Source organism: Crinia signifera, chromosome 5 (assembly GCF_055691185.1).
Source record: "Crinia signifera chromosome 5, ASM5569118v1, whole genome shotgun sequence".
NCBI lineage: Eukaryota > Metazoa > Chordata > Amphibia > Anura > Myobatrachidae > Crinia > Crinia signifera.
Window position 1 is genome coordinate 330,868,974 of NC_139221.1, and position 25,589 is coordinate 330,894,562.

The 25,589-nt window shown below is 45.6% G+C and overlaps 1 protein-coding gene across 2 annotated transcripts in view; it reads left to right on the forward strand.

Annotated features, from left to right (window-relative positions):
- The window catches only part of LOC146005637 (microtubule-actin cross-linking factor 1, isoforms 6/7-like), a 159,591-nt gene that overhangs the window by 74,242 nt on the left and 59,760 nt on the right, over positions 1-25,589 (forward strand). For both annotated transcript variants that reach the window (XM_083145018.1, XM_083145019.1), the window contains exons 21-27: positions 6,022-6,150; positions 7,348-7,518; positions 14,680-14,835; positions 16,217-16,423; positions 18,091-18,213; positions 19,120-19,289; positions 21,760-21,919. In XM_083145018.1, the coding sequence (XP_083001144.1) occupies positions 6,022-6,150; positions 7,348-7,518; positions 14,680-14,835; positions 16,217-16,423; positions 18,091-18,213; positions 19,120-19,289; positions 21,760-21,919 (1,116 nt within the window). The remainder of the gene's footprint in view (positions 1-6,021; positions 6,151-7,347; positions 7,519-14,679; positions 14,836-16,216; positions 16,424-18,090; positions 18,214-19,119; positions 19,290-21,759; positions 21,920-25,589) is intronic.

Consider the following 25,589-nt stretch of genomic DNA (forward strand, 5'->3'; position numbering starts at 1 on the left):
GTACCGGACCCGTCGTGCCCCGCCACGGCCGTTCGTGACAGTACCCCCCCCCTTTTTGCGTGCTGAAAAGGTACCTTCGAGCCTTGAGTGGATTCTTCCTGAAGATTGCTTGACCAGGCTTGGAGCATGTAGATCTGAGGAGTCTACCCAGGAATTTTCCTACGGACCATAGCCGGACCACTCTACTAAGAACTGAAGACGAGTATGATGACGGCGACAGTCGAGGACTCTTTTCACTTCCAACTCAACATCCTTTTCAGTGGAAATTGGAGGTGTCTTGGGAGGTTTAGGATGGTATGGGTTTAATCATAATGGCCTTAAGAGGGAAACATGAAAAGAGTTGGAAATCTTCATAGAGGTCGGCAGTTTTAGCTTGTACACCACAGGATTGATGACTCGGATGATTGGCAAAGGACCGATAAAATGAGGAGCCAGCTTCATGTAGAGTAAACGAAGACGCAAGTTACGTGTGGACAGCCAAACTAGATCTCCAATCTTCAACCGAGGAACGGCTTTCCTTTTCTTGTCTGCAAATCTCTTATAGTGAGTTGAGGCCTTGATCAAGAGATTGATGAACCTCTGACCAAGTCTTTGATAATCGTTGTAGTGAAGAGTTTACTGCTGGGACTTCTACTACTGGCAGACTGGTGAACTCAGGAGAACGGGGATGCTGGCCAAAGACGGTAAAGAATGGGGTGGTTTTGGAAGACGAATGGTAAGAGTTATTATGGGCAAATTCTGCCCACGGGAGCAGTTCGACCCAGTCATCTTGTGCAGAAGAGATAAACAAACGGAGAAAAGCCTCTAAGTCTTGGTTGACTTGTTCCGTCTGTCCATTGGTTTGTAGGTGGTAGGCAGAAGAAAACTTTAATTTGATTTGTAATGATGAACACAGGGATCTCCAGAACTTGGCGACAAATTGTACCCCTCGATCCGACACTATCTCTTCAGGAAGGCCATGTAATTTAAAGATGTGGAGGATGAAGAGTTGAGCCAGTACTGTAGCGGATGGAAGGGATTTTAAAGGAATAAAATGGGCCATTTTTGAAAAGCGGTCAACCACTACCCAGATCACCGTGTGTCCTTTGGAGGGTGGCAGTTCTGAGATAAAATCCATGGACAAGTGAGTCCAAGGACGTTTTGGAATGGGTAGTGGTTGCAGGGCTCCAGCTGGAGCGGTTCTGGACGTCTTATGCTGCGCACATTGAGGACAAGATGAAATAAAATGTCTGTTCGCATAGAGGGCCACCAGTAGGACCGTTGAAGAAAGGAGAGGGTCTTTTGGATTCCTGAATGGCCATGGAGACGTGAGGAATGAGCCCAGGTCAGGATCTTCCCTCGTAGTTCAGGAAGTACGAAGGTTTTCCCAGAAGGTGGCATTGGGTGAACAGTGGTTTGAGTAAAGATTACTGGATTCAGGATTGCCTGAGGTCGAGGAGACTCTTCAGTTATCGAATGACCGAGACTGCATCCGCCTTGCGGTTTTGAGAACCGGGACGATATATGATCTGGAAATTGAAGCGCTCAAAAAACATAGCCCAGCGGGCTTGTCGGGACGTGACGTACTGCACATTGCGTAGAAACGAAAGATTTTTATGGTCGGAGTACACTGTGACTCGATGCCGTGCCCCCTCAAGAAGATAACACCATTCTTCAAAGGCTAATTTAATAGCTAAAAGTTCTTGTTCTCCGATGGGGTAGTTTCTCTCTGCTGGTAGGAATTTTTTAGAGAAGTACGCACAGGGTTGAAGTTCCTGGTTCTCTCCTCTCTGGAAAAGAATAGCCCCGACACCGTCTGCAGAAGCGTCTACTTCTAGGAAGAAGGGTTTGGAGGTGTCCGGTTGAAGGAGTATGGGAGCAGTGATGAATGCATGTTTTAATAACTGAAAGGCCCGTACCGCCTCTGGAGGCCAATGAGATGGGTCTGCTCCCTTTTGAGTAAGAGCGGTGAGTGGGGCGGCGATGGAAGAGAAGTCCCGAATGAATCGGCGGTAATAATTGGAGAACCCCAGGAATCGCTGGATACCTTTCAACAAGGTAGGTGCGGTCCAATCTTGGATTGCTTTGACCTTGACAGGATGCATCTCAATGCCGGTACTTGAAAGAATATGGCCTAGAAAAGGAATGGTGGGTACCTCAAATTCACATTTTTCTAGTTTACAGAAGAGATGGTTTTTGCGGAGACGGGACAGTACCTCCTTCACTGTTTGACGGTGAGCAGGAAGACTAGAGGAAAGATGAGGATATCATCGAGATATACAACGAGGGTGTGATACAACATGTCCCCGAAGATGTCGTTAACAAACTGCTGGAAGACGGCGGGCGCATTGCATAGTCCAAACGGCATTACCAAGTACTCGTAATGCCCGTCGCAGGTGTTAAACGCTGTCTTCCATTCATCCCCAGAGCGTATCCGGATTAAATTGTATGCCCCACGTAAGTCTAGTTTGGTGAATACCACTGCCCCTTTGACTTTGTCAAACAGCTCAGTAATAAGGGGGAGTGGGTAACGATTCTTAACTGTTATGTAGTTTAGCCCGCGGGAGTCAATGCAGGGCCGGAGTGATCCATCTTTTTTTTTTTTTACGAAGAAGAAGCCGGCGAAGTAGACGGGCGGATGAAGCCTTTCTGTAGGTTTTCTCGGATATATGTAGACATTGCCTCGGTTTCAGGAACGGAAAGAGGGAATGTGCGACCCCTAGGAGGGGTTTTCCCGGGAATTAGCTCGATGGGACAGTCCCAACTACGATGAGGAGGAAGAGAGTCTGCACCCCCCTTACTGAAGACATCTTTGAAAGAAAGGTATTGTGGGGGTAGAGAAGCGATGGAGTCATCTGAGCGGGTCTGTTGTAGTGGAAGCACTCGAGGAAGACAGGCTGAGAAGCAATTGGTACCCCAGGCTTTGATCTCCATGGTGCTCCAGTCGAGGTGAGGATTGTGTTTGGTTAGCCACGGCATTCCTAACACCAGGTCATGGGAGGACTTTGGAATGACAAGAAACTCAGCAGACTCTTGATGTAGAAGCCCAATTTGAAGGAGCAATGGCCCCATCCGATGGGTAATTTGTCCGATGGTATTCGGCTGCCATCTACTGCGGTTAATAAAGAGGCTGTTCCAGGGGAAACACTGGCAGAGGAAATTGAGCAATGAGGTTTGCCGAGAGGAAGTTGCCAGCTGCCCCTGAGTCCAGCAACGCTTTTACTGGTATTGGACCTTGTGGAACGGTGAGCTGGACGAGGATAGTGGATTTGGATACAGTAGGAGAGGTACCCAATACTCCCAACCTGGCCTCTCCTTTGCCAATTAGGACAGGTCGTTTCCCAGCCGCCGTGGGCAGGAAGAGACTATGCAGGGGCAGGAGACCCACAGTACATGCACAGGTTCTTCTTTTGTCGATGAAATCTTTCCTCAGGAGATAGGCGGAACCGATTGACCTGCATGGGTTCCTCAGGAGGTAGACTCGGGGAAAAACTGGGTTTTGGTGCAGATGAACTGGGAGGAGGGCGAGCCCGAAACCGGTCTGACCGGCTTCTCTCCATTTGTCGTTCTTGAAGACGGAGATCCACCTTGTTACAGAGGGATATTAGGTCGTCCAAGGTGGTAGGAGTATCCCGGGTGGTGAGCTCGTCATTTAGCCAGCCCGAGAGGCCGTTCCAGAAAGCCGACAGAAGTGCCTCCTCATTCCAGCTTAATTCAGAGGCCAGAGTCTAAAATTGTATTACGTATTGGCTTACGGGGCGGCTACCCTGTCGGATTCTCAGGATCTCAGAAGCTGCTGAGGACACCCTTCCTGGCTCGTCAAAGATCCGACGAAAGGTGGAGATGAATTCTGGATAATTGGACAACAGAGGATCCGATCTCTCCCATAGGGGCGATACCCAATCCAGGGCTGGACCTGTCAGGAGCGAGACTATGTAAGCAACTTGGGTTTTGGGTGTGGGGAAATTGGAAGGCTGGAGTGTGAAGTGGACATCACACTGATTGAGGAATCCTCTGCAGGCTTTTGGAGACACGTCAAATTTATTGGGCGTGGACAAGTGGAGATACCCCGCAGTGACTGGGACCGGAGCCCCGGCTGAAGAAGCTGTCGGAGATCCTTCTGTAGGAGCTGCTGGAGAAGCAGGTGCTGCCGGCTGAGGGGGTGAGAGTGTTTGCAGGAATTGAGCCACCTGTCTTTGCGACGCCTCCAGTTGTTCCAGTCGACCCATGATCCCCTGCAGGAGAAGCAATAACAAAAGGCAATACGGCTTGCATAACTCACAAGGTGGCCGGTGAGACTGAGGGAGATCCAATATACAGGAAAGAGAGCTTTGATGGTGAAATGGAGGTTTTATGGCAAAGGCAGGCAATGATGGAAATGAATAACAGTCCAGGCAAGGTCACGGGAAAGAAGTGGGTGATGATCCAGAGGGTATGGAGAAGACTGTAAGTGGGTGGTTTTCCAGGCTGTAGGATACCCCAGGAGGCGATGTCACTTTGTGGGGTGCAGGCGTACTTCGGGGTACCGTCAGGAGCCCACGGACAGGTAGAACTGGTAACACCGGCAAACAAGCAGGAAGGCACGGAGAGGTCAGGATTTCCAGAGTCAGTAGCAGGGCCGATTAAGGTGAAGGCTGCAGTGGACAGGAGCAGCCAGGAGTCTCCAACTGCACAAGGCTAGGAAACCAGGACAGATCCCCTAAATACATAGTGGGCGGCTGTCATTGGTTTAGACGGTGCAGGAAGGCAGGAAGCCTGAACCTGGCATCCAATCTGCATTTTGCCCACATCCAAGATGGCGGCGCCGGCCTCCCGGCTCCACCTCAGTCACAACTGCCCTGGGACTCACAGGGACCCGCCCCCAACACACAATGCCTCCCGGCCGACCAGGACACAGCAGCGCGCCTACACCAGAGCCCCAAAACGGACAGGCAGCGGCGGGCACGGAGGGGTGAGGACCGGACCCGTCGTGCCCCGCCACGGCCGTCCGTGACAAAGTGAAGCCTGTCTGCTATGCATCTCACTTGATAAGAAAGGAGGATCAATCACTTTGAAAACAGCAGACTGTAGAAAATACATTGCCAGGGACCTTCCCTAGTTCCAGTACCGAACGGGTCAAATCCCAAGGGTGGGAGGGATGATGGAGCCTGCAAGTATAACTGTCCCTCTGGTCAAAATGTGAGTTGTACTTCTTGGGGATCAGCATCGAGCTGGAAGTGACCGTTGATTTCTTGTGGCTACCCCCCCCCCCCCCCCCCCCCTCATGCCAGAATTTGTATTTACGTGTAAGATACAGGGCCAGATTCTATAAGCTTCAAAAGTGATAAAATTGAGAGTGATAAACAGCTAGCCAATCAGCTCCTGCCTGACATTTTTCAAACACAGTCTGTGGCATGGCAGGGAGGAGCTGATTGGCTGGCTGTTTATCACTCTCCATTTTATCACTTTTGAAGCTTATAGAATCTGGCCCACAGTTCTGTCATTTCTTTTATACCCTTTTATTTCTGAATTGCATTTATCCTGTGTGTACTTTTAAAATCATTGTAATATCTTGTAACCATTTTTTCACTAAAGCTCTGTAGTATTTCTAGGAATAAATAATACATATTCTCAGTTCTGATTTTGTGATTCTTAGAACCTGTAACCTACGAAGAGTGGTCAGCGTTACCTTAGTTTTATACTGTATTGGTGTGGTCAGGTGCGAGCCAAGCCGCCCCTTGTGCAGTTTTAAGCGCTAAAATCAGGTTTTGGCTGCTGGCAGTGTACCTCAAAGAAAGGACCAGAGTCTCCAAAGTGAACCCCAGTCACGGCCGGGGCTGCTCAGATTGACGTATCGGAGCAGGCGACCGGTGGGTCCGTGACAGGGTATATACTGTACTCTGTGCAATGTCCCCTGAGGCGTCACATTTATGTGCACGTGCGGGGTAAATACTGTACTGTGTGCAATGTCTGCTGCGTCACCAAATAATCACTGTGTGGTGAGTGACTGTATTTTATCACCTGTAAAATCATGTACAGCAAAACTGCTCTGTCCCTTCTCAGGTGCAGGATGTGACCCTGGAGATCACCGACCTCCTGCAGTGGCTGGAGCAGGTGGAGGCACGTCTGTCCTTATCCAAACCAGCCTGGGGCCACCCGGAATCCACAAGAGACGCTCTAACCAAACACCTGGTGAGAGGGGCAATGATTACTGTACAACCTGTCCTCTGTCCCCTGATTCCTCTGCCTCCTGCACACTACCTGTCCCCCGATTCCTCTGCCTCCTGCACACTACCTGTCCCCGATTCCTCTTCCTCCTGCACTCTACCTGTCCCCCGATTCCTCTGCCTCCTGCACACTACCTGTCCCCCTATTCCTCCGCCTCCTGCACACTACCTGTCCCCCGATTCCTCTGCCTCCTGCACACTACCTGTCCCCGATTCCTCTTCCTCCTGCACACTACCTGTCCCCCGATTCCTCTGCCTCCTGCACACTACCTGTCCCCCTATTCCTCCGCCTCCTGCACACTACCTGTCCCCCGATTCCTCTGCCTCCTGCACACTACCTGTCCCCCGATTCCTCTGCCTCCTGCATGCTACCTGTCCCCCTATTCCTCCGCCTCCTGCACACTACCTGTCCCCCGATTCCTCTGCCTCCTGCACTCTACCTGTCCCCTAATTCCTCTGCCTCCTGCACACTACCTGTCATCTGCTTCCTCTGCCTCCTGCACACTACCTGTTCCCCGATTCCTCTTCTCCTGCACTCTACCTGTCCCCTAATTCCTCTGCCTCCTGCACACTACCTGTCATCTGCTTCCTCTGCCTCCTGCACACTACCTGTTCCCCGATTCCTCTTCTCCTGCACTCTACCTGTCCCCTAATTCCTCCGCCTCCTGCACACTACCTGTCCCCGATTCCACTTCCTCCTGCACGCTACCTGTCCCCCTATTCCTCCGCCTCCTGCACACTACCTGTCCCCCGATTCCTCTGTCTCCTGCACACTACCTGTCCCCGATTCCTCTGCCTCCTGCACTCTACCTGTCCCCTAATTCCTCTGCCTCCTGCACACTACCTGTCATCTGCTTCCTCTGCCTCCTGCACACTACCTGTTCCCCTATTCCTCTGCCTCCTGTACACTACCTGTTCCCCTATTCCTCTGCCTCCTGCACACTACCTGTTCCCCGATTCCTCTCCTCCTGTACACTACCTGTCCCCCTGATTCCTCTGCCTCCTGCACACTAGCTGTCCCCCAATTCCTTTGCCTCCTGTACACTACCTGTCCCCCGATTCCTCTGCCTCCTGTACATTGCTTCAGTCCCCTTGCTCCTGCTCCTCTATGTCCTCTGCTATGTGTTCTGTCCCCTATTCTCTGCTCTTGTCTCTTCTTCAGGACCTTTGTAAGGAAATAGAGTCTAAGCAGCACACTTACAACAGCGTGAATGACCGGCTGCAGCGCCTGTTGGCCACCAGCCCCCACCCACGCGGCTCCAGTGTTGAGCATCAAATCCGGATACTGGAGCAGAAATGGGAAAGTGTGTACAGCAAGGTGCAGGACAGGAAGGTGAGTGCTGGGGGCGCTGTTACTCCTGTCAGCTGGGGGTAATATTCTTGTGTACTGATGCCAGTATTGTGTATGTGTGTGTGTCTCAGGTGTGCTTGTGTGTATAACTATTATATGTGTACACTGGGATGTGTACTTACTCTAGTATTGTGTGTCTCAGGTGTGTATACCTATTATATGTGTACACCGGGATGTGTACTTACTCTGGTATTCTGCGTCTCAGGTGTGTGTATACCTATGATATGTGTACTTACTCTGGTATTGTGTGTCTCAGGTGTGTGTATACCTATGATATGTGTACTTACTCTGGTATTGTGTGTCTCAGGTGTGTGTATACCTATGATATGTGTACTTACTCTGGTATTGTGTGTCTCAGGTGTGTGTATACCTATGATATGTGTACTTACTCTGGTATTGTGTGTCTCAGGTGTGTGTATACCTATGATATGTGTACTTACTCTGGTATTGTGTGTCTCAGGTGTGTGTATACCTATGATATGTGTACTTACTCTGGTATTGTGTGTCTCAGGTGTGTGTATACCTATGATATGTGTACTTACTCTGGTATTGTGTGTCTCAGGTGTATATACCTATGACTTGTGTACACCAGGATGTGTACTTACTCTGGTATTGTGTGTCTCAGGTGTCTGTATACCTATGATATGTGTACTTACTCTGGTATTGTGTGTCTCAGGTGTGTGTATACCTATGATATGTGTACTTACTCTGGTATTGTGTGTCTCAGGTGTGTGTTTACCTATGATATGTGTACTTACTCTGGTATTGTGTGTCTCAGGTGTGTGTATACCTATGATATGTGTACTTACTCTGGTATTGTGTGTCTCAGGTGTGTGTATACCTATGATATGTGTACTTACTCTGGTATTGTGTGTCTCAGGTGTGTGTATACCTATGATATGTGTACTTACTCTGGTATTGTGTGTCTCAGGTGTGTGTATACCTATGATATGTGTACTTACTCTGGTATTGTGTGTCTCAGGTGTGTGTATACCTATGATATGTGTACTTACTCTGGTATTGTGTGTCTCAGGTGTGTGTATACCTATGATATGTGTACTTACTCTGGTATTGTGTGTCTCAGGTGTGTGTATACCTATGATATGTGTACTTACTCTGGTATTGTGTGTCTCAGGTGTATATACCTATGACTTGTGTACACCAGGATGTGTACTTACTCTGGTATTGTGTGTCTCAGGTGTCTGTATACCTATGATATGTGTACTTACTCTGGTATTGTGTGTCTCAGGTGTGTGTATACCTATGATATGTGTACTTACTCTGGTATTGTGTGTCTCAGGTGTGTGTTTACCTATGATATGTGTACTTACTCTGGTATTGTGTGTCTCAGGTGTGTGTATACCTATGATATGTGTACTTACTCTGGTATTGTGTGTCTCAGGTGTGTGTATACCTATGATATGTGTACTTACTCTGGTATTGTGTGTCTCAGGTGTGTGTATACCTATGATATGTGTACTTACTCTGGTATTGTGTGTCTCAGGTGTGTGTATACCTATGATATGTGTACTTACTCTGGTATTGTGTGTCTCAGGTGTGTGTATACCTATGATATGTGTACTTACTCTGGTATTGTGTGTCTCAGGTGTGTGTTTACCTATGATATGTGTACTTACTCTGGTATTGTGTGTCTCAGGTGTGTGTATACCTATGATATGTGTACTTACTCTGGTATTGTGTGTCTCAGGTGTGTGTATACCTATGATATGTGTACTTACTCTGGTATTGTGTGTCTCAGGTGTGTGTATACCTATGATATGTGTACTTACTCTGGTATTGTGTGTCTCAGGTGTGTGTATACCTATGATATGTGTACTTACTCTGGTATTGTGTGTCTCAGGTGTGTGTATACCTATGATATGTGTACTTACTCTGGTATTGTGTGTCTCAGGTGTGTATACCTATGATATGTGTACTTACTCTGGTGTTGTGTGTCTCAGGTGTATATACCTATGACTTGGGTACACCATGATGTGTACTTACTCTGGTATTGTGTGTCTCAGGTGTGTGTATACCTATGGTATGTGTACTTACTCTGGTATTGTGTGTCTCAGGTGTGTGTATACCTATGATATGTGTACTTACGCTGGTATTGTGTGTCTCAGGTGTGTGTATACCTATGATATGTGTACTTACTCTGGTATTGTGTGTCTCAGGTGTGTGTATACCTATGATATGTGTACTTACTCTGGTATTGTGTGTCTCAGGTGTGTGTATACCTATGATATGTGTACTTACTCTGGTATTGTGTGTCTCAGGTGTGTGTATACCTATGATATGTGTACTTACTCTGGTATTGTGTGTCTCAGGTGTGTATACCTATGATATGTGTACTTACTCTGGTGTTGTGTGTCTCAGGTGTATATACCTATGACTTGGGTATACCATGATGTGTACTTACTCTGGTATTGTGTGTCTCAGGTGTGTGTATACCTATGGTATGTGTACTTACTCTGGTATTGTGTGTCTCAGGTGTGTGTATACCTATGATATGTGTACTTACGCTGGTATTGTGTGTCTCAGGTGTGTGTATACCTATGATATGTGTACTTACTCTGGTATTGTGTGTCTCAGGTGTGTGTATACCTATGATATGTGTACTTACGCTGGTATTGTGTGTCTCAGGTGTGTGTATACCTATGATATGTGTACTTACTCTGGTATTGTGTGTCTCAGGTGTGTGTATACCTATGATATGTGTACTTACTCTGGTATTGTGTGTCTCAGGTGTGTGTATACCTATGATATGTGTACTTACTCTGGTATTGTGTGTCTCAGGTGTGTGTATACCTATGATATGTGTACTTACTCTGGTATTGTGTGTCTCAGGTGTGTGTATACCTATGATATGTGTACTTACTCTGGTATTGTGTGTCTCAGGTGTGTGTATACCTATGATATGTGTACTTACTCTGGTATTGTGTGTCTCAGGTGTGTGTATACCTATGATATGTGTACTTACTCTGGTATTGTGTGTCTCAGGTGTGTATACCTATGATATGTGTACTTACTCTGGTGTTGTGTGTCTCAGGTGTGTATACCTATGATATGTGTACTTACTTTGGTGTTGTGTGTCTCAGGTGTATATACCTATGACTTGTGTACACCAGGATGTGTACTTACTCTGGTATTGTGTGTCTCAGGTGTGTGTATACCTATGATATGTGTACTTACTCTGGTATTGTGTGTCTCAGGTGTGTGTATACCTATGATATGTGTACTTACTCTGGTATTGTGTGTCTCAGGTGTGTGTATACCTATGATATGTGTACTTACTCTGGTGTTGTGTGTCTCAGGTGTGTGTATACCTATGATATGTGTACTTACTCTGGTATTGTGTGTCTCAGGTGTGTGTATACCTATGATATGTGTACTTACTCTGGTATTGTGTGTCTCAGGTGTGTGTATACCTATGATATGTGTACTTACTCTGGTGTTGTGTGTCTCAGGTGTGTGTATACCTATGATATGTGTACTTACTCTGGTATTGTGTGTCTCAGGTGTGTGTATACCTATGATATGTGTACTTACTCTGGTATTGTGTGTCTCAGGTGTGTGTATACCTATGATATGTGTACTTACTCTGGTATTGTGTGTCTCAGGTGTGTGTATACCTATGATATGTGTACTTACTCTGGTATTGTGTGTCTCAGGTGTGTGTATACCTATGATATGTGTACTTACTCTGGTATTGTGTGTCTCAGGTGTATATACCTATGACTTGTGTACACCAGGATGTGTACTTACTCTGGTATTGTGTGTCTCAGGTGTCTGTATACCTATGATATGTGTACTTACTCTGGTATTGTGTGTCTCAGGTGTGTGTATACCTATGATATGTGTACTTACTCTGGTATTGTGTGTCTCAGGTGTGTGTTTACCTATGATATGTGTACTTACTCTGGTATTGTGTGTCTCAGGTGTGTGTATACCTATGATATGTGTACTTACTCTGGTATTGTGTGTCTCAGGTGTGTGTATACCTATGATATGTGTACTTACTCTGGTATTGTGTGTCTCAGGTGTGTGTATACCTATGATATGTGTACTTACTCTGGTATTGTGTGTCTCAGGTGTGTGTATACCTATGATATGTGTACTTACTCTGGTATTGTGTGTCTCAGGTGTGTGTATACCTATGATATGTGTACTTACTCTGGTATTGTGTGTCTCAGGTGTGTGTATACCTATGATATGTGTACTTACTCTGGTATTGTGTGTCTCAGGTGTGTGTATACCTATGATATGTGTACTTACTCTGGTATTGTGTGTCTCAGGTGTATATACCTATGACTTGTGTACACCAGGATGTGTACTTACTCTGGTATTGTGTGTCTCAGGTGTCTGTATACCTATGATATGTGTACTTACTCTGGTATTGTGTGTCTCAGGTGTGTGTATACCTATGATATGTGTACTTACTCTGGTATTGTGTGTCTCAGGTGTGTGTTTACCTATGATATGTGTACTTACTCTGGTATTGTGTGTCTCAGGTGTGTGTATACCTATGATATGTGTACTTACTCTGGTATTGTGTGTCTCAGGTGTGTGTATACCTATGATATGTGTACTTACTCTGGTATTGTGTGTCTCAGGTGTGTGTATACCTATGATATGTGTACTTACTCTGGTATTGTGTGTCTCAGGTGTGTGTATACCTATGATATGTGTACTTACTCTGGTATTGTGTGTCTCAGGTGTGTGTATACCTATGATATGTGTACTTACTCTGGTATTGTGTGTCTCAGGTGTGTGTTTACCTATGATATGTGTACTTACTCTGGTATTGTGTGTCTCAGGTGTGTGTATACCTATGATATGTGTACTTACTCTGGTATTGTGTGTCTCAGGTGTGTGTATACCTATGATATGTGTACTTACTCTGGTATTGTGTGTCTCAGGTGTGTGTATACCTATGATATGTGTACTTACTCTGGTATTGTGTGTCTCAGGTGTGTGTATACCTATGATATGTGTACTTACTCTGGTATTGTGTGTCTCAGGTGTGTGTATACCTATGATATGTGTACTTACTCTGGTATTGTGTGTCTCAGGTGTGTATACCTATGATATGTGTACTTACTCTGGTGTTGTGTGTCTCAGGTGTATATACCTATGACTTGGGTACACCATGATGTGTACTTACTCTGGTATTGTGTGTCTCAGGTGTGTGTATACCTATGGTATGTGTACTTACTCTGGTATTGTGTGTCTCAGGTGTGTGTATACCTATGATATGTGTACTTACGCTGGTATTGTGTGTCTCAGGTGTGTGTATACCTATGATATGTGTACTTACTCTGGTATTGTGTGTCTCAGGTGTGTGTATACCTATGATATGTGTACTTACTCTGGTATTGTGTGTCTCAGGTGTGTGTATACCTATGATATGTGTACTTACTCTGGTATTGTGTGTCTCAGGTGTGTGTATACCTATGATATGTGTACTTACTCTGGTATTGTGTGTCTCAGGTGTGTATACCTATGATATGTGTACTTACTCTGGTGTTGTGTGTCTCAGGTGTATATACCTATGACTTGGGTATACCATGATGTGTACTTACTCTGGTATTGTGTGTCTCAGGTGTGTGTATACCTATGGTATGTGTACTTACTCTGGTATTGTGTGTCTCAGGTGTGTGTATACCTATGATATGTGTACTTACGCTGGTATTGTGTGTCTCAGGTGTGTGTATACCTATGATATGTGTACTTACTCTGGTATTGTGTGTCTCAGGTGTGTGTATACCTATGATATGTGTACTTACGCTGGTATTGTGTGTCTCAGGTGTGTGTATACCTATGATATGTGTACTTACTCTGGTATTGTGTGTCTCAGGTGTGTGTATACCTATGATATGTGTACTTACTCTGGTATTGTGTGTCTCAGGTGTGTGTATACCTATGATATGTGTACTTACTCTGGTATTGTGTGTCTCAGGTGTGTGTATACCTATGATATGTGTACTTACTCTGGTATTGTGTGTCTCAGGTGTGTGTATACCTATGATATGTGTACTTACTCTGGTATTGTGTGTCTCAGGTGTGTGTATACCTATGATATGTGTACTTACTCTGGTATTGTGTGTCTCAGGTGTGTGTATACCTATGATATGTGTACTTACTCTGGTATTGTGTGTCTCAGGTGTGTATACCTATGATATGTGTACTTACTCTGGTGTTGTGTGTCTCAGGTGTGTATACCTATGATATGTGTACTTACTTTGGTGTTGTGTGTCTCAGGTGTATATACCTATGACTTGTGTACACCAGGATGTGTACTTACTCTGGTATTGTGTGTCTCAGGTGTGTGTATACCTATGATATGTGTACTTACTCTGGTATTGTGTGTCTCAGGTGTGTGTATACCTATGATATGTGTACTTACTCTGGTATTGTGTGTCTCAGGTGTGTGTATACCTATGATATGTGTACTTACTCTGGTGTTGTGTGTCTCAGGTGTGTGTATACCTATGATATGTGTACTTACTCTGGTATTGTGTGTCTCAGGTGTGTGTATACCTATGATATGTGTACTTACTCTGGTATTGTGTGTCTCAGGTGTGTGTATACCTATGATATGTGTACTTACTCTGGTGTTGTGTGTCTCAGGTGTGTGTATACCTATGATATATGTACTTACTCTGGTATTGTGTGTCTCAGGTGTGTGTATACCTATGATATGTGTACTTACTCTGGTATTGTGTGTCTCAGGTGTGTGTATACCTATGATATGTGTACTTACTCTGGTGTTGTGTGTCTCAGGTGTGTGTATACCTATGATATGTGTACTTACTCTGGCATTGTGTGTCTCAGGTGTGTGTATACCTATGATATGTGTACTTACTCTGGTATTGTGTGTCTCAGGTGTGTGTATACCTATGATATGTGTACTTACTCTGGTATTGTGTGTCTCAGGTGTGTGTATACCTATGATATGTGTACTTACTCTGGTATTGTGTGTCTCAGGTGTGTGTATACCTATGATATGTGTACTTACTCTGGTATTGTGTGTCTCAGGAGTGTGTATACCTATGATATGTGTACTTACTCTGGTATTGTGTGTCTCAGGTGTGTGTATACCTATGATATGTGTACTTACTCTGGTATTGTGTGTCTCAGGTGTGCCTGTCGGATGGCCTGGCCATGATCACGGAGTTCCATAGCACCATGCAGGAAGTGTCTCAGTGGATCGGCCAGGCTGAGGGACGTCTCAACATGGCCGGATCTCCCAGCGTGGTCCTAGAAACTGTGACCAACCAAATCCAGGAGCACAAGGTGCGTCACAGTGCAAAGCGCTCTACACGGGCACATTTTGCCTTATTCTAGTTCAGGATTGGGGGGAGATATGTCAATCGCACAGGTAAGTACAGTAAATATTAGTTTTGAAGAGGACCCTCCTGAGTACTAATGATTATTTAGTGATTTATACAGTAAATGAGGGTGTGCTACCATGGGCATTAGGATTTACAAGAGTTTAAAGAAAGAAGAAAGAATGCCTTTTGCTGGTGCACCTAAGAATTAACTCATAATATATAACGTTTATTGGGTATATATTAAAATCTTAGCGAAATAAAACCAAAACATACAACAGTCACGAACATTTAATAAAAAGGGGGGGACGTTCCCCTGACTCAGTGTGACCCCCTGATCACCACAGCCCCTGTGTATGAGTGTTTTTATACAGTATGCAGCAGCGATGAGAGTAAATGCTCTCAGTTGGAGAGAGCTAATGGTACAGTTTCTCTCACGGTGAGATATACTATTAATCGTGAGAGAAACTGTACCATCAGCTCTCTCCAACTGAGAGCATTTACTCTCATCGCTGCTGCATACTGTATAAAAACACTCATACACAGGGGCTGTGGTGATCAGGGGGTCACACTGAGTCAGGGGAACTTCCCCCCCTTTTTATTAAATGTTCGTGACTGTTGTATGTTTTGGTTTTATTTCGCTAAGATTTTAATATATACCCAATAAACGTAATATATTATGAGTTAATTCTTAGGTGCACCAGCAAAAGGCATTCTTTCTTTAAACTCTTATTCTAGTTCACTCTTTCTGACAAAATCCTCCTTAGATGGACAAAACCATGTGCACTGCAGGTGGGGCAGATGCTACTTGTGCAGAGAGAATTAGATTTGGGTGGGATTTTACTTCAAAGTGAGATCTATATTGCAGTGTAACAATAAAGCAGCCAGTATTTACCCTGCACAGAAACAAAATTACTCACCCAAATCTAATTCTTTCTTCACAAGTAACATCTGCCCCCCTGCAGTGAAGCATGGTTTTGTCCATATAAGAAGGATTTTGTCAGAAAGAGTGAACTAGAATAAGGCCCATTGTCACATGTAACTGTTCTACAAATACTGCAAACATGTCACCAGCAGGAAGGATGAAAATAATGAGAACAAAATATTAATAGAGGACAGAAACTAATCTGTAACAACATGACGCAGTGCAGGAAGGTCTAACATCTGCTCTGCTCATTACTGCAGTGCATGTTTTCAGGAGCGCCTGTCAGTTACCAGTGCAGCTTCCGTGGAAGTACCACAACTGATCAGTATTAATGTTCTGAATGAAGATTCTATTGCACCTGTGAGACGTTAGTGTGTCCATAACAAGTACAGGTGCTGACATCTTTGCCTCCATCTCTCAGGGTCTGGTGCAGGAGATTCTGCTACATGCGGAGAAATTGTCCACTCTGGAGTCTGTCTGTTCCCGCCTGAAGGATGTAAGCCGCAAGCAGGATGGGGACATGACCCAATCCTTGGTGCAGAGTGGCAGGGAGCGGCTGGGAAAGGTTCAGGAGAGAGCGGCTGAGAGGGGCCGCAGCCTGGAGGAGTCCCGGAGACAAGCCAAGCAAGTGAGTACCCACCTGGTCACACAGCCAAGCATTCTAGTGACTTATACCATGCAAAGAGCATCCCAGTACTTAATATACAATACATAGAGCTTCCTAGTGAACAATACACAACAAAGACCGCATTCTAGTGACTTATACAATGCAAAGAGCGTCCCAGTACTTGATATACTGAGAGAGCTTCCTAGTGAACAATACACAACAAAGACCACATTCTAGTGAATTATACAATACATAGAGCATCCCAGTACTGGATATACAGTGAGAAAGAGAGAGAGCTTCCTAGTGAACAATACATAACAAAGACAGCATTCTAGTGACTAATACAATGCAAATAGCATCCCAGTACTTTATATACTGAGAGAGAGCTTCCTAATGAACAATACGCAACAAAGACTGCATTCTAGTGACTTATACCATACATAGAGCATTCCAGTACTGGATATACTGAGAGAGAGAGAGCTTCCTAGTGAACAATACACAACAAAGCCTCTATTCTAGTGACTTATACAATACATAGAGCATCCCAGTACCTCTTATACTGAGAGAGAGCTTCCTAGTGAACAATACACAACAATGACCTCATTCTATTGACTTATACAATACATAGAGCATCCCAGTACTTGATATACTGAGAGAGAGAGCTTCCTAGTGAACAATACACAACAATGACCTCATTCTATTGACTTATACAATACATAGAGCATCCCAGTACTGGATATACTGAGAGAGAGAGAGAGAGCTTCCTAGTGAACAATACATAACAAAGACAGCATTCTAGTGACTTATACAATACATAGAGCATCCCAGTACTTTATATACTGAGAGAGAGCTTCCTAATGAACAATACACAACAATGACCTCATTCTATTGACTTATACAATACATAGAGCATCCCAGTACTGGATATACTGAGAGAGAGAGAGCTTCCTAGTGAACAATACACAACAAAGACTGCATTCTAGTGACTTATACAATACATAGAGCATCCCAGTACTGGATATACTGAGAGAGAGCTTCCTAGTGAACAATACACAACAATGACCTCATTCTATTGACTTATACAATACATAGAGCATCCCAGTACTTGATATACTGAGAGAGAGCTTCCTAATGAACAATATACACTAAAGAGTGATTTTCTAGTGACTTATACAATACATAGAGCATCCCAATACTTGATTTACAAAACAGAGAGCTTCCTAATGAACAATTGACAACATGGACAACCAACTAGTGACTTATACAATACAAAGAGCTTCCTAGTGAACAATACACAACAAAGACAGCATTCTAGAGACTTTTATAATACAAAGAGTATCCCAATACTTGATTTACAAATTTACAATACACAACAAGGACATCATAGTAATGACTTCTACAATACAAAGAGCATCCTAGGTCTTGATATGCAATACAGAGAGCATTATTGTCACATGTATACACTACATCAAGCATACTGGGGCTTGATATATACTGTAATATACATGTTAGTGAATAAAATGAGCCTGTTTGCAGCAGTGGTTAGTGCCATGTATGTGGCGCTGCCTGTTGTGGGTGATACAGAGCCCCACCATGGATTGCTGAGTGGGATCGCCGGTGCTTGCAGAGGGTAGGCTGCATATACAGTAGGTGGAGGGGACGTAACTGTGATGTTGTTGCCCCCACAGTACAGTGAATCTCGGCGGATGCTGCTGGAGTGGCTGCAGGAGGTGGATAAGCGTCTGGACTCACAGCATACGGACGCCGGTGTCAGTCAGGAACACATTAAGCAGCAGCTGGGCCAGCACAAGGTACTGTGTTATGGAAGTTCTGAGTCACCCCATGGCCGCAGAAAGTTAGAGGCCGCAGCCATTGCACCTGCCTTTCCAAAAGTTGCAGGTTGAGGAACGTCCCATAATTGTTCCGTGATTGCCATTTAATTTGTGACCACCATGGCGAGGCCACGAGCGCAGCACCGTCTCCCACCCTCCAATGGATGCCACTGTGCTTGGCAGAGACCTGGCAGACATTCTCCACTTATTATTGTATAGTTGGGAAAGTTTGCTGAATAAGACGGCCTCTTGTGATTGGCTATTGGCCTCCGGTCCGCCAGTCATTGGGCCTGTTCGTTCAGAGCCCAGGGAGCAGGTTAATGCCAAACACATCCGCTCGCTAGTGCCCGGAGAAATGCTTCAGTGGTTACTTACCCTCCTCTTCCCGGCACTCGCAGCCACAGCGTGACTCAGGTGCCAATGTCATGTGCCCGCCACAAGGAACACCTGTGATCGCTCGGGCCCACCCCAGCATTGCTATGGCCACGCCCATGAAGCGCCGGGGGACCACCCCACCACGCTGCCACCTGTCTATCATGCAGCAAACACCTTGCCAAGGGAGAAATTGGCCAAATATGATCACAGCCGGGTCCTGTACATGCGCATTACTGACAATGTGTGTGCAGGCCTGAATCGGCCCCATTAGCCGACACTTATAGTGGACACTTATGGGGACTTCTCAGGCAATGGCAGCTACTGCAGGGGAAGCCCAAGATCTGGCATAGAGTCCGCCAAGTCTCACGAAGGCATTTTCATATCACATTCAGCTTGCCAGCCTGCCAATCCCATAGGCAGCTCCAGCGAGGAGACCCTGCCAGTAATGGGGCACCATGAGTGGCACTGGGTGTGGTATGTCCCTCAATCTGTCCCCTGTGATTATTGCAGGAGTTCCAGAAGATCCTCCGCTCCAAGCGTCCCGTGTACGAGGCGACCCTGCGGAGCGGCCGCGCACTGAGGGAGAAGGTGCGGCTGCCAGAGGACGGGCAGAAGATGGACGAGTCACTGGGGCAACTGAGAGAGCGATGGGAGCACGTGTGCAACAGAGCCACCGAGAGGTATGCGGGCCCCTGAGGGCATTATTACATTCCTTCCCTGTATCACTTCAAACAGTTTGTGGTCCATGGCAGCCAACCAGTACTAAAGTAACATCATTTGCATAATATATAATTATACAGAGCAGCTGATTGGTTGCCATGGGCAACTTCTCCACTGGCTCACTCATTTCTGGCTAATGCAATTTTAATGACCACATGCGTAACTAAGATGCACACGCATGTCGGCGTACGCGTATATCGCTGCAAATGAGTCGCACCCACGCCGTATAGGAGCCACAATAAGTCATCTGCACATGAGATACAAATCATATTATTATTATTATTATTATACTTTGTTTATAGGGTTCCACAGCTGGTCTGCTGCCTGTACAGAGGGCGAACAATAGGTGAAACAGTACAATACAGAACACATATATATTTATTACCAGTTATTATATAGCGCACACATATTCCGCAGCGCTGTACAGAGACTATTATTACCAGTTATTATATAGCGCACACATATTCCACAGCGCTGTACAGAGACTATTATTACCAGTTATTATATAGCACACACATATTCCACAGCACTGTACAGAGACTATTATTACCAGTTATTATATAGCGCACACATATTCCGCAGCGCTGTACAGACTATTATTACCAGTTATTATATAGCGCACACATATTCCGCAACGCTGTACAGAGAATATTATTACCAGTTATTATGTAGCGCACACATATTCCGCAGCGCTGTACAGAGAATATTATTACCAGTTATTATATAGCACACACATATTCCGCAGCGCTGTACAGAGACTATTATTACCAGTTATTATATAGCGCACACATATTCCGCAGCGCTGTACAGAGAATACTATTACCAGTTATATTATATAGTGCACACATATTCCACAGCGCTGTACAGAGAATATTATCACCAGTTATTATATAGCGCACACATATTCCGCAGCGCTGTACAGAGACTATTATTACCAGTTATTTATATAGCGCACACATATTCCGCAGCGCTGTACAGAGACTATTATTACCAGTTATTATATAGCGCACACATATTCCACAGCACTGTACAGAGACTATTATTACCAGTTATTATATAGCGTACACATATTCCACAGCGCTGTACAGAGACTATTATTACCAGTTATTATATAGCACACACATATTCCGCAGCACTGTACAGAGACTATTATTACCAGTTATTTATATAGCGCACACATATTCCGCAGCGCTGTACAGAGACTATTATTACCAGTTATTATATAGCGCACACATATTCCGCAGCGCTGTACAGAGACTATTATTACCAGTTATTATATAGCGCACACATATTCCACAGCACTGTACAGAGAATATTATTACCAGTTATTATATAGCGCACACATATTCCGCAGTGCTGTACAGACTATTATTACCAGTTATTATATAGCGCACACATATTCCACAGCACTGTACAGAGACTATTATTACCAGTTATTATATACAGTAGCGCACACATATTCCACAGCGCTGTACAGAGACTATTATTACCAGTTATTATATAGCGCACACATATTCCGCAGTGCTGTACAGACTATTATTACCAGTTATTATATAGCGCACACATATTCCACAGCACTGTACAGAGAATATTATTACCAGTTATTATATAGCGCACACATATTCCGCAGCGCTGTACAGAGACTATTATTACCAGTTATTATATAGCGCACACATATACCACAGCGCTGTACAGAGACTATTATTACCAGTTATTATATACAGTAGCGCACACATATTCCGCAGCGCTGTACAGAAAATATTATTACCAGTTATTATATAGCGCACACATATTCCGCAGCGCTGTACAGAGAATATATGAACAGTCACATCAGTCCCTGCCCCAGTGGAGCTTACCATCTATATTCCCTACCGCACTACAACTCTCAGCACAGCCCATGAGTGTGGGTACAGATAGGGGGAGCCCGTGGGCAGAGAGCCCAACATGGAGCTGTACAATATGGCTGGTGTGTTAACTCCCATGCACACTGGGCGACTTTGAGCTGAAAGTCGCTTAAAACTGCAGGTTTGACCGGCTTGCAGCTCAAAGCCGCCCAGTGTTTATGGCCCTGCGGTGAGCGCTGCTGTGCGCTCACGCATCATCGCCGGGAAAGCCGCTCATCTGCTGGTTTTCACGCAGGGCTATGCAACGCCATCCTCCCCCCGTCGTCGGTGCCGGGCAGGGGGAAAGCCGCTCAGTGTGTATGCAGTGTGTATGCACTGAGCGTCTTTCCCCCCAGTGATGATAATGATCATCGCTGTCCACACACGCTGTGCATAGTCGCCCAGTGTGTATGGACCTTTATAGACCTATGTAATAAGAACAGGAGGGGGATGGAATGTGCTAGATAGGTCAATAGGTGGACGTACAGTATACAAAAGGTTGACATCTATCTATCGATCACGTGCTGACGCTCACCATCTCTTCCAGGCAGCAGAAGCTGGAGGAATCTCTCCTGTTCTCGGGGAAGTTTACAGACGCGCTCCAGGCTCTCATGGACTGGCTGTACAGAGCGGAGCCTCAGCTCTCTGAGGAGATACCACTAGGGGGAGACAGAGATCTGGTCACTGACCTGTTAGACAAACACAAGGTGAGTTATATACAGTTACGTCTATGTGTATATATATATATATGGACACTGACACAATTTCTGGTGTATATATGTATGTGTGTGTGTGTGTGTGAAGAGAAGAAGAGAAGATAAGATAAAGTGCACCAGTCAACAAATGTATGAAAAAATATTTGACTTATAATCTGCTACCGTACATTGGGGTTAGAATAAATGAGGTTGCCATAAGCAGTAACACGGCACCACGGCCGGACGTGTGCAGATGTAGAATCACCGCTCCACCAGACCATAAACAACCAGCGGGGTACAGCACGCCAACAGCCACCGCCCGGGATACCTCAGTATAAGACAGGGACCAAGTGTCGAAACAGCAGAGGCCACGCCCAATGCTCTGCACATGTCCAAGCTCATTTATTCTATACATGTGCTGACTGGTGCGCTTCTCTTCTCTTCACAAGCATACTACATGGGATTCGTGGTTGGATCCTAAGAGTGAAGCTGCACACACTAGGGCAGATGTATCAACGGTCGGTATGGGGGAGAAGGGGTATTAGCGCACGTTATGTGCGCTGATACCGCTTCTCCCCCATGTATGAAGCAGCCAGCGTGCGGTAATGGACAGGGGCGCTATGCGCCCCTGTCCATATCGGCGCTGCTATCAAAATGATAGCAGGCCGAATGTATGAACGGTCAGCATCGCTGACCGTTCTGCACGAAGCCGGCTTTGGCTTCGCCAGCATCAGGCTGGCGAAGCCCTATCTAAACAGCAGGGACAGCGCTGTCCCTGCTGTCAGCTGTGGGCTGCGCTGGGGATCTCGCGTGAACAGCGAGATCCCGCGCATGCCCAGTGCGGCCGGCCGGGGGACAGGAGATAGCGCATCAGTATTAACTGATGCGATATCTCCAGAAAGGGACATCGCTGAAGGGGGGAGTTAACGCTCCCCCGCTTCGGCAGACAAGATGTTAATACATCTTGTCGATGTCCCTTCCTGCTTCGCCTCGCTATTGAGGCGAAGCAGGAAGTATCATAGCGGCGCGATAAGCGCTGCTATGATACATCTGCCCCACTGGGAGTTCTTGGACCATGCCTTATTAAGGACAATAGGACTTTGGCCCTTGTTCTAGTTGAATTGGATGGATGCACATTTCGGACAGGAACCGAGTGTTCTTAGCCCCGCCTACCGTACAGATCGCTCAAACCGTCCGAATGCGGTAAGACACCGACCGAACGGACCGCGAGTGGATGTTACAAGTGAACACCTCCTCCATCTGTGGGATCCTCCCCCATCCTCCGATGGTCGCCGACCATCGACTGATGGACCGAGCTGTCAGGCAGCACCGAGTGCTCCAGACCACTCGGACATCTTTCCGTATGAAAGCAGGGATATAGGCGGGCAGCTGGCATCCGGCTATGTCATATGTCCGCCCCCCACACGTGCGTCACGGCTGCATTTCCATACGTACGCCCAGCGTTCATGGGAACGCATATGGTAATGAGCCCAAACAGCCCTTCACGCCCCTCTCCACCCCCTGATCGGATGGTTCCGTACAATCATTTTCTGCACGGACCTCACGCCATGTTCGTAGGTGCGAGATACGCCTCTGCACATGCGCAAACACCAAACATCGGCCGTCCGACCACACTCGGAGCCATCTGACTGAACCAGAATAAGGGCCTTTGTGCTCTGGCTATTATTCTCCTATATACATGTGTGTGTGTATATATGTATATGTATATATATGTATATATATATATATAGCAGAATCGAGGAACCGCACTCCATCCATCTCTTGCGGACAACTTTGCGGTGCTCCGCTCTATAGAAAACAATGTCCCAAATATAGCAATTTTTGTTGGAAGCAGGCACTCACCATAGACCATAGAGTAGTTGAGACAAGGATTTATTTCATGATAATGGTCGACGTTTCGGTCCTCACAGGGACCTTTGTCAAGACACAAATATGTAACATCAAGGACCAGGAACACCAGGCAGTGTCAATATATATATATTTATATAATATAATCTATCACGTCCTTCCGTTCTTTTGGTCTTCCTAATCCACAGCTGGAGGGCTCAGTTGCAGTGTGTAGACCCGGAGCAGAGGCGTACCTAGATAGGCTCCATAGCAATAGTGTGTAAGGGCCCCCTATTTACCAACTGATGGTGATAAATGTATGTACAACATATTAGTTAGACAGCAGAGATTGGCCCCCTTCAGCTCTGGCCCCCATAGCAGCTGCACCCGCTGCACCTATGGTAGTGACGCCCTTGACTCGACTGAAAGGACAGTGGCCCTTATTCTGGTTCACTCGCAAAGATTCCTTCTCAAATGGACAAAACCATGTGCACTGCAGGTGGGGCAGATGTAACATGTGCAGAGAGAATTAGATTTGGCTGGGGTTTTACTTCAAAGTGAGATCTATATTGCAGTGTAAAAATAAAGCAGCCAGTATTTACCCTGCACAGAAACAAAATAACTCACCCAAATCTAATTGTCTCTGCACATGTTACATCTGCCCCCCTGCAGTGCACATGGTTTTCTCCATTTTAGCAGGAATTTACCTTTGCGAGTGAACCAGAATAAGGGCCAGTGCGTAAATGATACTTTATAAAATAGTGATTCTTAGTACACTACTGCCACCGTGTGGGGAATAGTAAGTACAAAGCACCCAATGTGAATATAAGGGTATGGATCATTCGGTCTCCAGCAAGTAGGTAGACAAGCATTAGGTCAACACCACTAGGTCGACATGCATTAAGGTCAACATGACCTAAGATCGACATGGAGGAAGGTCAACATGAGTAAGGTTGACCGGGTCATTAGGTCTCTTTGATGTAATAATTTTGCCTCTCTGCCACTTCGCTCGCCCCTGCGTTTTAGTGGGGAAATATGATCAATAAGAATACAGTCCAAACTCGCCACTGAGTGTCCATGTTGAAAAAGATCCCTTGCGACCGGTTTATCAGATCTTTTACTTTCAAGGCCTTGGCGAATCGGTAGGCGATGATTCACCGTTCTGTCTCTGAAGCATCTTATCGTTAAGCCCACATTATAAATTACACATGGACTAATCAAAATATAAATAATAAGAGGCTGTGCAGGATAGTCGATGTTTTATCGGAATCTGGTTTCCACTATGTGGATGTGAAAATGTTCGTCCGGCCAGCATCGATCTGCAAGTTGTACAATCCACACATCGCACACACCCAAGTCTCTGTGCTGGTAGCCATGTAGAGCCATTAGCTGTGCGTTGCTTATTAGGGCGCATTAGGAGCTGTTTTAGATTAGGCCCCCCCCCCCCGCCTATAAGAGTACATACTGTAGGTGGCTTTTTATTGATCCCTCTCAATTTTTGATCAGATGTTATCATCGATCGGACAGTTGTGTTTTTTCAGTGCTATCCTTGGTGTAGTGCCTTTTTTTTGCTTTTTTCAAGCATCTCTCAATTGTGGCTACTGTAGACTCTGTCCTAAAATCTATTCCGCGTCTCCTCAATTTGCTTCTCTGTTATAGATGTCGAGGTGTTATTCCTCAACTCCCGCATAAATTGTGAAATGGGGACACTCTCCTTTAACGAGCTTGGGTGGTGGCTAGTGGCATATAGAAGAGAGTTTCTGTCTTCGAAACAGAGTGGAACATATTTGCATACCATCTCAGTAGATAGTCACATCCAGAAAATTATTGGATT